This window comes from Mobula hypostoma, chromosome 22 (assembly GCF_963921235.1).
Source record: "Mobula hypostoma chromosome 22, sMobHyp1.1, whole genome shotgun sequence".
Taxonomy (NCBI): domain Eukaryota; kingdom Metazoa; phylum Chordata; class Chondrichthyes; order Myliobatiformes; family Myliobatidae; genus Mobula; species Mobula hypostoma.
In genome coordinates, this window is record NC_086118.1 from 51,699,018 (window position 1) to 51,716,742 (window position 17,725).

Here is a 17,725-nt window from a genome sequence, read left to right on the forward strand (position 1 = left end):
GGTGTGATCATGTGACCGGCTCTGTGATGTTGTGGGTGAGTGGGGACGGTGGGGAAGAGTCGGGTGGCTGAGGTGTGAGGGTGAGGGTAGTGATTGAGTTGGGGTGGCCGCCCGGTAATTGTGGACGCTTCCTTCCCTCTGTGCCCTGCCTGTTACACCCTCCACCTCAACGCCACCGGGAGGGGGACGGACTCGGTACAGTACTCTGAAATCGTTTCAAAATACTTCTGCCGGTTCGCCCCAGCGTTTTGATTATTTCTTTGCAAATATGTTCGAGCTTTTGAAGTGATTTGATTTGGCGCAAACGGCGCACTTCCCGGTAGGTTTGAATGTGGATGGGATCTAACGCTAACCTTTCTAATGGAGGAACACACACAAAATACTGGCGGATCCCGGCAGGTCGGGCAGCATTTGTGGAAGTGGATAAACTCGAAGTTTAGGGGGCGAGACCCTCCTTCAGAACTGGGCATCAGCTGCGGAATCTCTAGTGTTTTATGATCTTTCCAATGAGGTTGCCAAGTTTGATCGTGTTGGTATCGCTGGTTCTGGTCACACTTTGTGTGTGTATGTTTTTATCTTTCTTTACATCTCTCTCTTCGGTCTCTTTGCCCCCCGATCTTATCCTGTAACTTCCTGTTGGGGTTTATCAACAAGCATATTTGTGGTCGGTTAGTGGTTCCTTTACTGAGACAATGTAATTTGAAATCAGCCCAGCGGACGTTGCGTAAATGCTGATTGTTTCAGAATGGTGTGAGGCTGGTCAAACCGTTCTGGGTCTGTTTTATTTGCTGTGTGTGGGTTACTAGCAAGGTTAGCGGTGATTTTTCAGACCAACAACCTCCCCTCCCCGTCGCCCTTAAAATGGCGGTGAGCTGCGCCCGCCCCCTCCCCTTGTACTCAGACATCCCACCCTGCAAAAACTCATTTCAGAGAGGTAGCACCATCACCCCCGCCCCGGCCGACCTCCAAGGGTGTATGTATACAGGACATTTGATTATGAAAGAACACAACAATTTATTTTATCACATATTGAAACAATTTACTTACTTACACTCTCACTCTCACATATATACATTCCTTGTTGAGTATTTTGTTGGTAGTCTCAATGCTAAATGCTAATACAAATAGCTTTTCTATTTCTTTTGTAAACTTTCCTTGTACTGTGATGTGGCTTGCTTGGCAGATTTGAGCATTTTGCCGGAAGTCTCAACCTCATAGCAGTATGTGTGAATGAATTTGTTAATTTTGCAAGACATCAGATTGACAAGATTCACTATTATATTATCACGGAGTTTTTTTATTTATTCTATTACAACTTTAAGCAAGTCTACAGGGAGTTTGGCCTCATGACGTAGGACATCAATAGCGGAGCCCCTTAGCAGTCAGCCAGCTAGTTTAAATAACGTTAGCTATGCTAATGAACGAATGACACCTGTTAAACTCATCTCAACATGTCTTTGACAGTCTTAACCCACCACGGGCAATAGAAAAGTCACTGTTGCAAACAGTGCAGTGAGCAACACTGTCATTATTTTAGGTAGGGGTACACTTTAGGGTAGTCTGGGGTGACGTACGTTTTATATTTTCTTTTTTTGGAACACTCTGCCACGGCGCTGCAGGACACTAAACTGAACTGGTGGACAATGAAAGAGAGAGAGAGGTCGACTGTAAAGCCCGCCCACAGAGAAAACTGATTGGTCTACTTAGCACAACGAGAGACCAATCAGGACGCTCTCTCTCTCTCACTCTAGCTACTTCGGTCATCCCCTCCCCCTCCCCCAAAAAAATCCATTTCCGGGATATTGTGTATAATTTGCGGGCATCAGGGAGACGCTATTAATATGCGGGAGACTCCCGGAACTTCCGGGAGAGGTGGGATGTCTGTGTACTCATCCTGGTGAAGGTGTTCCCGGTGTTGAAGGGTAGGGTGTCTGGAACGTGCTGCCCAGGGTGGTGGCAGAGGTTGATAAATGAGGTCTTGAAGGGACCCTTAGATGGTAGAAAAAATGGAGGGCGATGGAGGAGGGAAGGGCTAGGTTGATCTTGGAGCAGGTTGGTGGGCTGAATGGCCTGCACTGATTCAGATCCGTGTGTTTATCACCTCTACACGTGAAATGCGTCGTTTGAGGTGACAGCCAACGCCCGCAAGCGTTGCCAGAATAACGCGGAACACAGCAACCACAAAATCACAACAGCAAGGCAAGTCCCTCTCCGCCCTCCCACACTACGGATAGTTCTCCATCCACAGGAGAGGCCTCCGGGCTTTCAGCCATCGAGCTTTAATGTTCAGACTTCTGATCAACCTTCAGGCTTTGATCTTTGGTATTGACCCCTGGACCATCGGATGGTGGATCCTGGAGACTCCAAACTCGCCAGTTCTCCTGCTGTGGTCTGTATAGGTCAGTATAACATTGTGGGCCGAAGGGCCCGTAATGAGTTGAACTGGCCTGTGTTCTAGGCTCCCAGCCTCTATGAGTGTGTACCCAAGTTGGCAATAATCTTCTAAAGAAAATTCTTGTACACCATGATAATTTGGACAGAGATTGTCATTAATAAATGATTATTAACAATAATTATGGACTTTTTGAAGGGGGGAAAAGGAAGGGTCTAGTTGCTCATGAGGCAAATACAATAGGGTCTTTTCAGAGACTCTTGGACAGGTACATGGAACTTTGAAAAACAGAGGGTGATGCGGAAGGGAAACTCGAGGCAGGTTCTAGAGTAGGATACATGGTCAGCACAATGTTGTGGGCCAAAGGGCCTGTAATGTGCTGCAGACTTGTATGTTACGTGTATTCAACATTTTACTGCTTCATTTGGCAGTAACGATTATCATTAAGTATCCTTTAATGATGGGTGAGATTTGAGAATCGGGGATGGCACTGAAGTGGCAAGACGCGTAATTGTGTTAATGTGCAGAGGGTCCTGGGGTCCGCATCTGTTGCTCCCCAAAAGTGGCTGAACAGGTTGATAGGCTGGTGAAGACGGTGTATCCATGATTGCCTTTGTTAGTTGAAGTGTTCAGTTCAAGTGTCGGAAAGTTACGTTGCAGCTTTATAAAACTCTGGTTAGGCTGCATCTACGGTATTGCGTTCAATTTTGGTTGCCCATTATAGGAAGATTGTGGAGGCTTTGGTTTACAAGGCTGCCAGCTGATCAGAGGGGCATGTGTTATATCGAGAGGTTGGGACAAATCTGGGTTGCTTTCTCGGGGGTGGTGGAGATTCAGAGAAGATCTGAGAGAAGATTATGAAATGCTGGGTAGAGTGGACAGCTGGTATCTTCTTTTCCCTTTTCCGGGGTTGAAATGCCTGACACCAGAGGGCACGCACTCGAGGCGAGAGAAGGCAAGTTGAAACGCAACGTGCAGGACAAATACAGAGCGGTGGGTGCCTGGAATGGGGGCAAATACAAGCATTTAAGAGGCTCTTAGGGAGGGATGTGAATGTGCAAAGAATGGAGGATATGGAGATTGTATGGGCAAAAAGGATTAGCTTACTTGGGCATTTAATTCCAAGTTTAATTAGTTTGGTACGCACTCTGGACTGGAGAGTTGATTCCTGTGCTGTCCTATCCCGGGGTGGTGAACCCATGACAGGTGCAAACATCTTGTTAGCAAGCGGCGAGTGGTACTGCCTTCGATTCTTTAAACCACACCCGTGATAAAAAAGTACATAACGATTATCTTTACTGCCAAATGAAGTGGCCAGTAAGTTTTGCATTCTGAGAGCAGTAAGAGGTTATCACAGGAAACGTCACATGCTGGCTTACTGCCAGCTGGTTGGTTGCAAACACACGTGATGTTGCATGGTGCATTTTAAAATCCTCACAGACCTGGTATTTGTACAGTGTTTGAATTGTAAATGGTGACAATAGCAATGCAATTTGGAAGTATTATTTTCCAATTGCCATTTAAAAAGATTAGTATCAATTTTCGAACAGATTTTCTAAAATACTCATTTAACTCAATCTGTCTCTGTTGTACTTTTAACAGTAAAAGACAAGTAGACATAAATAACGAACAAGACTCGTTCCTCTTCCTTAAATTCCACAAATGTTGTTACTAATTCATTAGTCATTGATCTCCATTCAAAATTTTTATGAAGACTTTTGCCAATTTGGCCACGCTCTCAAAAAGATCCCTCACCCCTGTAATCTAAATGTTTACGGATGCACCCAAGTCTAGACTGGAGTCAGGTAAACGTCCTAGTAGTAACTACCCTCTCAGAACCGACTAAAGCAGGATATCATCTATTGAACATCATTCCAAATCAGAATCGGGTTTAATATCATCAGCACACGTCATGAAACCTGTTAACTTTGCAGCAGCGGTACATGATAAATACAGAAAGAAAACTGAATTACAGTAAATATATATGTTTATGTCTAGTACAAAAACAGAAATTTTTAAAAAAGTATTGAGGTAGTGTTCAAAGGTTCAATGTCCATTCAGAAATCGGATGGCAGAGGGGAAGAAGCTGTTCCTGAATCGCTGAGTGTGTGCCTCCTACCTGATGGTAGCAATGAGAAGAGGGCACATCCTGGGTGATGGAGGTTCTTAATAATCGACACCGCCTTTCTGAGGCACCGCTCCTTGAAGATGTCCTGGATACTAAGGAGATGATGGAGCTGACTAATTTTACAACTTTCTGCAGCTTACTTTGATCCTGTGCAGTAGCCCCCCAATGCTGGGCGGTGATGCAGCCTGTCAGAATGCTCTCCACGGTACATCTATAAATCTCCTCAGACTCCTAATGAAATATAGCCGCAGTCTTGTCTTCCACTGATGCATTGGATCCAGGCTAGGTCCTCCGGGAACTTGAAATTGCTCACTTTCTCCACATCTGATCCCTGTACGAGAATTGGTGTGTGTTCCCTCGTCTTGCCCTTCCTGAAGTCCAGAGTCAGCTCTTTGATGCGTGGAGTGCAAGGTTGTTGCTGCAGCACCACCCAACCAGCTGCTATATCTTGCTCTTGTACGTCCTCTTGCCACTCTCTGAAATTCTGCCAACAATGGTTGTATCATCGGCAAATCTATAGGTGGCATTTAAACTATGCCTAGCCACACAGTCAGTGGATGTAGAGAGAGAGTAGAGAAGCACAGCAGGAGAAACAAGCCCTTTGGGCCGTCGAGACCATTCTGACCTGTTATTCTGTCTGGTGCCATCGTCCTGCGCCTGGACCATAGCCCTCCTCTCTCTTATCCAAACTTCACGTAAATGAAATCAAATCCACACCACTTCTGCAAGCAGCTCGTTCTACACTCACACCAGTCTCTGAGTGAAGAAGCTCCCCCTTCAGTTTCTCCTCAAGTATTTCACTTTTCACCCTTAACCTATGAACTAGTGTAGTCTCATCCAATTAGAGTTTTACCTTAGCTATACCCTTCATAATTTTGGATACAGTACCTCTGTCAAATCTCCCCTCATCCTCCATGCTCTAGGGAGTAAGTTCCTAACCTGTTGAACCTTTCCCTATAACTCGGGCCCTCAAGTCCTTGCGAAAACTGATTTTTACACCTCTATGTCCTTCAGGGATCCCGGGACGACGAGCGGAGGCCAGGCCGTTTCTGAAACCATCGGCAGACTGAAGAGTGATGTCATCGCACGATCCCCAGGCTGCTCCGGTGCGAATCGCTTGGCGAGACCTGCCCTCGGGCGGTGGGAGAGGCTCTTAAGGCAAGATGGCGTCCGCGCTGAGGAGCGCGTGCTCCCGGCGCACCTTGCAGAGATGCTTCCCGATCCTGGCGTGGCTGCCCCGCTACTCGGCTGGGTGGCTGCGGATGGACGTCCTGGCCGGAGTGACCGTGGGGCTGACCGTGGTCCCTCAGGCCCTGGCCTACGCCGAGATCGCTGGTCTTCCTGTTCAGGTAGTCCTATGGCTGGTCTTTGTCCTAGTGAATGACCTCAGGTTTATCACCTCTGACACGCGTTGTGACGCTTCTTGTTCTGGGCAACAGTACAATCCCTTAAAAATTACTGTAGGATCACCTACCTAAACTTAAAAATAATGCAAGAAGAGCGCAAAATGGTGAGGTAGTACTCCTGGGTTTATGGACCATTCAGAAATCCGATGGCAGAGGGGGGAAATGTTACTCCTAAATCATAGAGCGTGTGTGTCTTCAGGCTGCTGTACCTCATCCCCTGACGGTAGCAATCAGAAGAGGGCGTGTCCTGGAACGTGAGGATCCTGCATGGTGGCTGCTGCCCGTTTGATAGCGGATAGACGAGTCTCCATGATCAGAGCGGCAGCCAGTTCCAATTGGAACTGATGCTGGAAACACTCAGCAGGTCAGGCAGCCTCTGTGGAGAGGGAAGCCATTTCAATTCCCCCTCCCTGAGAGCTTGCTGCTAACTGTAGTTTGGCGAGCAGCTCTGGGCTGCGGGGTTGCTTCAGCGACTGGCGCTCCAGCGCAGAGACGTGCTGTCGCAGATGCCGTCCGTCGGGCGTGAGCCCCCGTCTGAAAACCCAAGATACTGCAGACGTTGCAAGTCTGAGATTTAAAGCGGAGATAATCCTGGAGAGAGGAACAGAGCTGACGATCACTGACCTAAAACGTTCGCTCTTCCCCTCTCTCCGGACGCTGCCTAACCAGCTGAGTTCTCTCAGTTCCGGTCACCTCCAGTTGGAGGTGGAAATTCTCTCTGGTGGCCAGTGGGAGAAGTATAGGATCTTGCTAATTTTGCCCTTCCACTGCCTCAGCAACCTTGCCTTTGGCCAGAATGTTTTGAAAAGGTGGACAATCGGGCATGGCCTTCCGTTAGAGTCATGGGGTAATGCAGCTCAGAAATAAACAATGGGCGCCACAGTAGGGTGGCGGTAGTGTGAAACTGTCACGGCTCGGGGCGTCGGAGTGTGCAGTTCGATTCTGGCACTGTTGGTAAGGAATTTGTACGTTCTCCTCGTGACTGCACGGGTCTCCAGATGTCTTGGTTTCTTCCCACAGTCCAAATACGTACGGGTTGGTATGTTAATTGGTCATTGTAAGTTGTCCTGTGATTAGGCCGGGGGTTAATGGGTGGGTTGGTGTGTAGTGCGGCCATCCCCCAGTCTCCAGTGTTCCAGGAAGTACAGTTTAGTTTGGAGATACAGCTCTGTAGCAGGTTCTCCCAGCCCACGAGTCCACACTGCCCATTAAACTATTAACCCATGTGGCTTTGGAATGTGCCCACTGCCCATTAAACAATGAACCCCTATGGCTTTGGAATGTGCCCACTGCCCATTAAACTATTAACCCGTGTGGCTTTGGAATGTGCCCACTGCCCATTAAACTATTAACCCGTGTGGCTTTGGAATGTGCCCACTGCCCATTAAACGATGAACCCGTATGGCTTTGGAATGTGCCCACTGCCCATTAAACTACTAACCCGTGTGGCTTTGGAATGTGCCCACTGCCCATTAAACTATTAACCCGTACGGCTTTGGAATGTGCCCACTGCCCATTAAACTATTAACCTGTATGGCTTTGGAATGTGCCCACTGCCCATTAAACGATTAACCCGTACAGCTTTGGAATGCGCCCACTGCCCACTAAACGATTAACCCTACGGCTTTGGAATGCGCGTGGATACCGGAGCACCTGGAGGAAGCCCATGAGGTCACGGGGAGAACCTGCAAACTCCTTGCGGACAGCAGTGGGAAGTGGCGCTATTATGGTGTTACGTTAGCTTCTAGGCTGTGGTGCCTCCCCCGTCCTTGGGATTATTCCGAATCCAGGTTTCAGTTTATTCCAGTCCGAGCAACGTGACTTGTTTCACTTCATTAAATGTTAGGAAGAGCCAGAGGGTGGTGACTCATTTCCACAGGCAGCTGTGGAGGCCGAGTCATTGAGTGTATTTAAAGCAGAGGTTGATAGGTTCTTGATTAATAGGGTGTCAAAGGTTATGGGGAGAAGGCAGGAGAATGGGGTTGAGAGGGAAAATAAATCAGCCATGATGGAATGGTGGAGCAGACTCAAAGGGCCGAATGGCCTATTTCTGTTTCTATGTCCTATTGACTTATGGAAAATTCTCTGCCTCAGAATACAGGGACAGAGATAAGGAATTTCTTTATCCAGATGGTGGTGAATCTGTGGAACTTACTGCTACAGACAGCTGTGGAGGCTACGTCACTGGGTATATTTAAAGCAGAGGTTAATAGATTTTTGATTAGTAAGAACATCAAAGGTTATGGGGAGATGGCAGGAGAATGGGGTTGAGAGGGATAATAAATCAGCAATTGTGGAATGGTGGAGCAGACTCGATGGGCTGACTATCCTAATTCTACTATGTCGTATGGTCTTAAGTACTTGCTGTGTGTTGGGACATTTGCCTGGTTTCCATTTCAGTACGATGTCTGTGTGTTGGGACCTTTGTCTGGTTTTCATTTCAGTACAATGTCTGTGTGTTGGGACCTTGTTTGATTTCCATTTCTGTACAATGTCTGTGTGTTGGGACCTTTGTCCGGTTTCCATTTCAGTACGATGTCTGTGTGTTGGGACCTTGTTTGATTTCCATTTCTGTACAATGTCTGTGTGTTGGGACCTTTGGTTTCCATTTCAGTACGATGTCTGTGTGTTGAGGATCTTTGTCTGGTTTCCATTTCAGTACGGTCTCTATTCCTCCTTTATGGGCTGCTTTGTTTACTGTCTGCTTGGCACCTCGAAGGACATCACCCTGGGCCCGACGGCGATCATGTCTCTCCTCGTCTCCACGTACGCTCGCCATGACCCGGTGTATGCTGTGCTGCTGGCTTTCCTCTGCGGCTGCATTCAGCTAGTGATGGGAGTCCTGCGCCTCGGTAAGTTCCCGGCCTCGAACTCAATGGTGACCATTGATGTTCTTTTCCCCGTCTGTGTGAGCACCTTTGGGCCCTTTATCGGAGGAAGGATGCGCTGGCGTTGGAGAGGGTTGTGAGAATGATCCCAGGAATGAAAGGGTTAACTTGTGAGGAGGATTTGATGGCTGTGGAGGTTAGAATAGTGGTCCCCAACCACCAGGCCGCAAAGGATGTGCTACCGGGCCACGAGGAAACGATATGATTTGGCGATAGGAGTCAGCTGCACCTTTTCTCATTCCCTGTCACGCACTGTTGAGCTTGAACGCACGGGAGGTCATTACCCGCGTGTCATCCATGTCAGCGCGGGAAGGAGATCAACTCCTCGAGCTTGCAAATGATGGCGGGCTGAAAAGTATTTTGACATAACATCTCTGCCGGCATTCTGGATCAAAGTCAAGGCTAAATATCCTGAGATAGTCACGAAAGCACTGAAAACGTTGCTTCCAACATATTTCTGCGAAGCGGAGTTTTCTGCAATGAATGCAACGAAAACTAAATTGCGGAATAGACTGGACATAAGGAACCTCCTTCGGGTATCGCTGTCTCCCATCACCCCTCAATGGGACCGTCTTGTTGCAAGCAAACAAGTCCAGGGCTCCCACTGATTCAGCGATATTGGTGTGTTGCAATGATTTTATATGTTCATACAAGGAAAATATGCGCTGTGTGTTTAATATCCAAACGTTACTTAAAATGTAATGATGCTATTGACTTATATAACCATATAACAATTACAGCACGGAAGCAGGCGTTCTCTCCCCTTCTAGTCCGTGCCAAACGCTACTCTCACCTAGTCCCACCGACCTGCACTCAGCCCATAACCCTCCATTCCTTTCCTGTCCATATACCTGTCCAATTTTTCTTTAAATGATAATATCGAACCTGCCTCTACCACTTCTACTGGAAGTTCATTCAACACTTACTTCAAGCTCCCCTGATAACTGACTTATCACTATATTAATGCGAGGAAAATATGCAGTATGTTTAATATTGAATTCATTAGATAAACCTTTTTAGAAACGAAATTGAGTGTATTAGCTGCTTATCACCTATATTCCGGTCGTGATTAACAATCCCCCTCCCCACCCCCCTCTGAACAGAATTGCCAACAATGATTTGTGGAAAAAAATCCGCACGTACACGCGTGCGCATTGGTGCCCGTGCAAGGCTTCATGGTCATGGTAGTCTTTCTCGGGGTAAACACAACGTATTTGACTGCTACTCTTGGCCGTTGGCAACCCTACCCACCCCCCCCACCCCCGGGTTAGCCGGTCCACAAGAATATTGTCAATATTAAACCGGTCCACAGTACAAAAAAGGTTGGGGACCCCCGGGTTAGAAGAATTGGGGTGGGGAGATCTGACTGAAACCAAATTGAATATTGTGGGGTGTAGATGGAGTGGACGTGGAGAGGTTGTTTCCAGTAGAGGGGAATCCAGGACGAGAGCCTCAATAGGATACTGCTTTGGAAAAGAGATGAGGATTTTCTTTAGCTAGAGAGCGGAGAGCCTGTGGAATTAATTGCCACACAGCTATGGAGGCCAAGTCATTGGGTATATTTAAAGCAGAGGTTGATAATTTCTTAATTAGTAAGGGCATCAAAGGTTATGGGGAGAAGGCAGGAAAATAGGCCTAGCAGGATAATAAATCGGCCATGATGGATTGGCAGAGCGGACTTGATGGGCCGAATGGCGTAATTCTGCCATTATATCTTGTGGTCTGGGTGGGAGTAAGGAAGTGGGTGACGGATATGTGGGGAGGAGACTGCACCATCCTCCTGTGCAGCTAAGTCTGAACTCGGTTGATTGGGGTGTGGTGGGGCGCGTGCACAGGCTGAATCCACTGTACTGCCTCCTGCAGGGTTTGGGCTGACGTACAGGGCCGGTCTCTCCTCTCTGGTCACAACTCTCCAAGCTCCCTTCGCCCCGAGTAGGGTATCCTAACCCTCTCCTTTATGGCCTGAACTAATGTGGATGACCTCAATCACCAAAACTCTTAATTGATTGTATGACCTCTAGACTCACTTTCAAGGACTCTTTACAACTCGTGGTCTCAGTTTTAATCTGTATTTGTACAGTTTGTCTTTTGCACACTGGCTGTTTGTCAGTCTTTATAGTTTTTCATAAAATTCAATTTTTTTGCAAGTGGAAGGAAACGAATGTCAAGATAGTACATGGTAGGATATGCATACTTTGATAATAAATTGGCTGTTGGACTGTTGTACTATGATTTGGGAGTCACTGTTTACACCAGTGATGGACAATCTCAGTAGCTGAGATGGGACGTGTTGAAGATTTCAGCTGTAGCTTCGGGACCGATGATCCTCGCTCTAGAGTCAAAGGCTGGTGTGGATCTGGGGAAGGACGTTCCCAACCAGTTGAAATCTGGAATGCCCTAACTGTGGAGCTGTTGGAGGCAGAGAATCTCAGAACATTAGCTATTGTTCAGACGAGCACTTGGCTCACGATGGTGTAGAAGATTGTGGACCATAATATTCAGAAGTAGGATCTCTGATGTCTTGATATTTGGCATGGACAGGAAGGGGCTAAAGGGCCTTTGGGTTCTCTGGCTCTGGGTTTGTTCCTGTACAGAGACATAATCATAGCGTCCCAACTGGTGCTGTGACACCGCACTGCTGTATCGTCCTAGGAATGAGGTCTTATGGAAGATCACCAGCCTGAGACATGAACCCTGCTACTCTCTCCACAGCAGCTGCCTGACCTGCTGAGTATCTCCTTCACTTGCTGTTGCATTTTATACTTGCAGTAAATCTAGTTTGTGTTTTTTTTTTAAACCTGAAGCCCAGTCTGACTTCTGGGCAAGAGGACTTGTGGCAAGGACAGGGGAATTATCTCTGGGATCCAGGGTCCTGCCGAAGGGTCGCAGCCCAAAACGTCGACTGTCCTTCTTCCCATAGATGCTGCCTGGCCTGCTGAGTTCCTCCAGCATTTTGTGAATGTTTACTCCTTGCTCAATATTATTTGGCCGCTTCCACGGTCTGCGAGAGCTCTGTATTCCCTACGTTGTACTTCATTGTACTGGCACCAACGTGGGTGCTGTGGTGCTGAAAGGCATGGGGCATGCAAACTTAGTTGGTGGAGGAAGGGTTGGCGATGTTGTGGATAGTGCTGAAGATTATGGTAGGTTACATTGGGGCATTGACAGGACGCAGAGCTGGGCTGAGAGTTGGCAGATGGAGTTCAACCCAGAAAAGTGAGAAGTGATTCACTTTACAAGGTCAAACTTGAAGGCAGAGTACAGGGTTACTGGTGGATTCTCAGCAGCTTGAGGGAACACAGAGATCTTGGGGATCAGGTGTGTAGATCCCTCGAAGTTGCTGTGCAGGTTGATAGAGTGCTTAAGGAGGCAAATAGAGTGGTGATTGAGTTCAAGAGCCATGAGGTGAAGTTGCAACTCTGTAAAACTTGGAGTATTGTGTCCAGTTCCGGTCGCCTCATTATTGAAAGGATATGGAAGCTTTAGAGAGGGTATAGGGGTGATTTACCAGGATGCTGTCTAGATTAGAGACATGTCTTTTGAGGGTAGGTTGAATGAGCTGGAGCTTTTCTCTTTGGAGTGAAGGAGGATTTGAATTGAATTGACTTTATCACTTACATCCTTCACATACATGAGGAGTAAAAACCTTTACGTCTCCGTCCAAATGTGGAATGTGCGATTTATAGTAATTTATAATAAATAGTACGTACAACAGGACAGTTAATATAACATAGAAATACAGTTGTGTCAGCATGAATTAATCAGTCTGACGGCCTGGTGGAAGAAGCTGTCCCGGAGCCTGGTGGTCCTGGCTTTTATGCTGCAGTACTGTTTCCCGGATGGTTGCAGCTGGAACAGTTTGTGGTTGGGGTGACTTGGGTCCCCAGTGATCCTTCAGGCCCTTTTTACACACCTGTCTTTGTAAATGTCCTGAATAGTGGAAAGTTCACATCTACAGATGCACTGGGCTGTCCACACCACTCTCTGCAGAGTCCTGCGATTGAGGGAAGTACAGTTCCTGTACCGGGGGAACTTGAAAGAGACGTGCAAGGTGATTAGAGAAATAGAGCGAATGGGCAGTCAAAGACTTCCCAGGGCAAAAGTGGATAATGAGGAGGCATAATGGATAATAGGGTGATTTGGAGGAAAGTATAGGAGGGATGTCAAAGGTTTTTTTTACAGAGTGGTGGATATGCACTGCCAGGCATGGTGGTGGGATCAATCCATTTGGGATATATTAAAGATTCTTATAGGCACGTGGATGAAAGAAATACGGAGGGTTACGTAGGAGAGAAATGGAGGGCCATATAGGAGAGAAGCCTTAGATTGATCTTGGAGTAGGTTATGTTGGATCCGACTGTTTAATTCTTAGATTAGACTGTTTAAATTTTCTTTGCAGTTTAATAATTATCTGTTTGTATTTTGTATAATGATACAAGTCACTGCCTACTATGATTTCCAGTGGCTATAATATGCACAACACAGTTTAATATGCCTCTTGTGGTTATGCAAAGTATAATTCGAGAACTCTGAAAGACCCTTTGTAGTAAGTGAATAGGTGTTTTCTCATTGGTTAATTTGGTATGGCAGTATCGAATAAGTACTTTCTAATTGGTTTATTCTTATCTATAAATTAGAATGTAATTTTTCCTTGTCTCTGGGTATAAAATAATTAAACACGAAGTGTTTAATCTTGGCTTTTTCTTTTACTGTCTGTTTAGTTTCCTTCTGTTTTATCAACTTAATAAAATGATTGTGAAGTGACAAGTTTTTGCCACTTTCTTGACTTCTAAAATATCTTCAATGTACACACCAGAATCCATAAGTTATAGGGTTAGCACAACATTGTGGGCCGAAGGGCCTGTACTGTTCTATGGACTTGGTGTTGATTTGTTTTGGGAATCCAGCCGAGTTGTGTGAGGGCAAACGTTAGTCTGCTTTTTTCTGGCCAGTGTCTAGGCTTTGCCCCGAAACAGGCTCACTTACTGTTTGCTGGACACTAACCTGCTTTGTTTTATTTCTAGGCTTCCTCGTTGACTTCATCTCTCTCCCGGTGATAAAGGGCTTCACCAGCTCTGCTGCCCTGACCATCAGCTTTGGCCAGGTGAAGGTACGATCTTAAACTGACTTGTGTTTCTGGCTGCTGTTCGTTTTTAAAAATGTCGTTCCAGCACAGGAGGCCTTTTGGCCCTTTTTGAGCGCATGTCAGCACTTTGTAAGAGATTCGTGTTTCTTGGCAACAGCACAATATTTTCCCCTCGGGTACTTGCCGTAATTTCTCTGTCACATCTGCTCCAGACAGCAAGTTCCAGATTATCACCGCTCACTGTGCATCAACAGGTTTTCCTTGTAACTTGTTATCAATCGCCCCTCCGCCCCTGCTCTCTGTTTCTAGAATGTTCCAGCGACAGAGGCAGTGTTTCATTACTCAGTTGGTCCAAGCCGTTTATGGTTTTGAACATTTTCACTGGGGGGGGAGGTGAAGGAAGTCTCTCATCTCTGCGGTTCCGTTGGACCTTCCAGGTAACGTGTGCCAGTGGGGGAGGGCGACAGAGTGGAAACATTCTGGGGTTCCGCAGTTTCTCCTTGAGCTGTTGCGTCTCCCCTGAGTTACTAATTTTATTTAGAGAAGGTGTCAGGCCCTTCAGCCTGACGATCCCGTGCTGCCCAGTCACACCCGTGCGACTGATAACCCGCTGGGCTTTGGAACGAGGGAGGAGACCGAAACGTCAGCAGGGAGGCCCGCACGGTCACCAGGGAAACAGACGAACTCCTCGCGGGCGGCGGCGGAGTTGCTGGCAGCGTGATAGCGATCCACTGGCTGCTGTGCTGCCCAAACCGCACTGACTGATACACTGTCAGAGGAAGGGGGTCCCGTGGAAGCTCACCAGAGAGTTGGACGTTTACACCTGAAAGCTGGTCTGTGTAACTGGTGGATGTTGGGTTCTAAAGAAGCAAAGTGCAGTTTCAGACTATTTGTTTGTGGTCTGACCCTGCCTCTGTTTAGATCGTAAGGCATAGGAGCAGAATTAGGCCAATGGGCCCATGGTGTTTGCTCCGCCATTTCATCATGGGTTGTTTATTTCCCCTCACAACCCCACTCTCTTGCCTTCTCCCTGTAACCTGTGGATGCCCTTGCTAATCAAGAACCTCTCAAACTCAGCTTTAAATATACTCAAAGACTGGCTCCACAGCCGTCTGTGTCAATAAATTCCGCGATTTCTTCACTCTGTCCAAAGAAATTCTTCCTCCTCTCTCTTCTAAAGGAGCTTCCTTGTATTCGGAGGCTGTGTCCGCTGGTCCTAAACTCCCCCACTGTCGGAAACATCCTCTCCACATCCACTCTATCGAGGCCTTTCAATACTCAACAGCTTTCAAGATGTCCCCTCCCAACTCATTCTTCTAAACTCCAGTGGGTAAAGGCTCAGAGAAAAGGGTTGTGGTGTGACCCGGATGGGACTCGAACCCACAATCCCCAGCTCTGGAGGCTGATGCCTTGTCTGTTAGGCCACTGGGTCACGTGGGCTGAGCAGAAGGGCAGTGCAGATGGAGCGGGTTTTGCTGTGAATGAAGCTGCAGATATTTAACTCTTTAACACCGTTATCCTTTCATGCAGAACATCCTCGGACTGCGTGACATTCCCCGCCAATTCTTCCGGGAGGTCTACTATACCTTCTCTAATATCCCGCACACCAGGTCAGTGTCCCGCTGAGGGGTCGGTCTCGGGGCTTGATCCTGGGCAGACGGGGAGTTGGGTGTTGCTGTCCATCATTACTGCCCTGGTCGGGGGGAACAGGGTTACTAACTGTCTAAGAAAAATGCGTCAGTAGTGTCCTTCACCATCTCGTGATATCTTGCAACAGCAGCGAGATTTGGGAGGTTATCACCTACAGGGGCCCAATTCTGTTCTCCCCCACAACGAAGACGGGGGTCAGCCATTTTGGCAGCGCCTCCATGTAAATGTCGTCACAGATTCACTGGATTCTGAAAGCTTCGACTCGTTCCTCAATCACACGATTTGCTTGTGCACCAGGAGGATGGCCTGGGCCCTGTCACCTCGCTGTTCTAAACTCTTCCATTTTAGTACAGAAATTGACTAGGTGGACAGAGATGAGTGACCAATTGGTAACCTTGTGGATGTTCAAGTTACTCATTTGCATAATCAATCACCAATCACAATACTTTAATACAGGTGTTAATAGCCAATAGAATCTACTCGTTAAAGGCCAATAATACTTATCAGAATTTTAATTTTAAGGTGATTGGAGGAAAGTATATGACAGTGGTTCCCAACCACCGGGCCTCAAAGCATGTGCTACCGGGCCGCGAGGAAACGATATGATTTGGTGATATGAAACGATACGAGTCAGCTGCACCTTTCCTCATTCCCTGTCACGCTCTGTTGAACTTGAACGACCCCCAGCCCCGTCGGCCGGTCCGCAAGGATATCGTCAATATTAAACTGGTCCGCGGTCTGCAAAAGGCTGGGGACCGCTGGTCCAGGGGATATTTTACAGAGTTTGTGAGTGTGTGGAATCTGCTGCTGGCGTGGCAGAGGCGGATACAGTCGGGACATTTCAGACTCTTGGACAGGCACGTGGAGGATAGAAAAATGGAGGGCTGTGTGAACCAGAGGGTTAGATTGATCTTGGAGTAGGTTAAAATATCCAGGCTGCCATCCCAGGCCAAGGGAAATCCCGTGGAACCTGAATCGGAATGGAGAATGTAATCTCATCTTCATGGAAGCCACAAAACTAGTGGGCTGTTTTTTTAAAGAAAACGCCAATCAGGTTCACCGTTGTTCTTCAGATCGAACTCAAAGTATGACTTATCATCGAATTGAGTGTACGTCACTGTATACCACACGGATCCATTGTCATGTCGGCATTTTCAGTAGAACAAAGAAATACATTCAAATCAGTGCAAAACTACACACACACATAAACTGACAAGCAATCGATGTGCAAAAGACAACTGACTGTGCAAATATACAAAAACAGATAATAAATAAACAAATAATGTCAGGGACACGAGTTGTTGAGACCATGGGTTGTGGTGTGGGACAAAAGGCTCCTGTACTTCCTACCTGATGGCAGCAGTGAGAAGGCAGCATGGCCTCCTGTGCCCTGATATGCTACCAATGAGATTCATTTTCTTTTAGGTATTTACGGGAAAAGTAAATAAATGCAATATAAATTATAAAAACTATGTATGAACAAAGACTGTTAAAAAGCCTATATGCAAAAGAAGGCAAATAATGTAAATAAAAATGTGATAAATCGTACTGGGAAAATGAGTTGTGGAGTCCCTGAAAGTGAGTGTGTAGGTTGTGGATTCAGTCCAGTGTTGTGAGTGAATTTGTATACACCAGTTCAGCACTCTGGTCGTACACTACAACTGTCCCTGTGACTCCTATGGGTGGTGGAATGGAGATACGTCTCTACCAAAGGAGGTGTAAGGTGCTTCTTCCCTCCACTAGCCTGCAGGTCACCCTTGGGCGAGGTGTAGCACCTGCTTAGCCCCCCGATCAGGGACACGTGAAGCCATGGGGGCAGGTGGTGGACGGTCATATGAGCAGTCGGTGCTGATCACAAGTCCTGGTTATGTGACCACTGATGCCAGGCAGACAATCTCTGAAGAGTATTGATAATGGCTGAGGTCACTCGTCTTGTAAAGACACTGCCCAGAAGAAGGCAATGGCAAATCTTTTCTGTAGAAAAATTTGCCAAGAACAGTCATGGTCATGGAAAGACTGAGATCGCCCACATCGTACACAAGAAAATGTATCTCAAGATGGTATAGATGGTAACATGTATGTACTTTGATAATCAGCTTACTTTGTATTTTAATGAGATTGCTTTGTGCTAGCATTGATCTGATGGGTCAAATGGCCATCTATGTAAGGAAATAT

General features: G+C 46.9%; 1 protein-coding gene across 7 annotated transcripts in view; it reads left to right on the top strand.

The window, feature by feature from the left end:
• Positions 1–3: 3 nt before the first annotated feature.
• Positions 4–17,725, top strand: part of slc26a11 (solute carrier family 26 member 11) — a 44,254-nt gene continuing 26,532 nt past the window's right edge. For 2 of the 7 annotated variants that reach the window (XM_063030569.1, XM_063030564.1), the window contains exons 1-5: positions 4–35; positions 5,535–5,869; positions 8,586–8,778; positions 13,839–13,924; positions 15,431–15,510. In XM_063030569.1, coding sequence (XP_062886639.1) covers positions 5,684–5,869; positions 8,586–8,778; positions 13,839–13,924; positions 15,431–15,510 — 545 coding nt within the window. In that variant the 5' untranslated portion in view covers positions 4–35; positions 5,535–5,683. Of the gene's footprint in view, positions 36–85; positions 320–383; positions 561–1,687; positions 2,400–5,534; positions 5,870–8,585; positions 8,779–13,838; positions 13,925–15,430; positions 15,511–17,725 lie in introns of those variants that run through there. The other 5 variants (XM_063030566.1, XM_063030565.1, XM_063030568.1 and 2 more) reach the window with 5 other exon arrangements.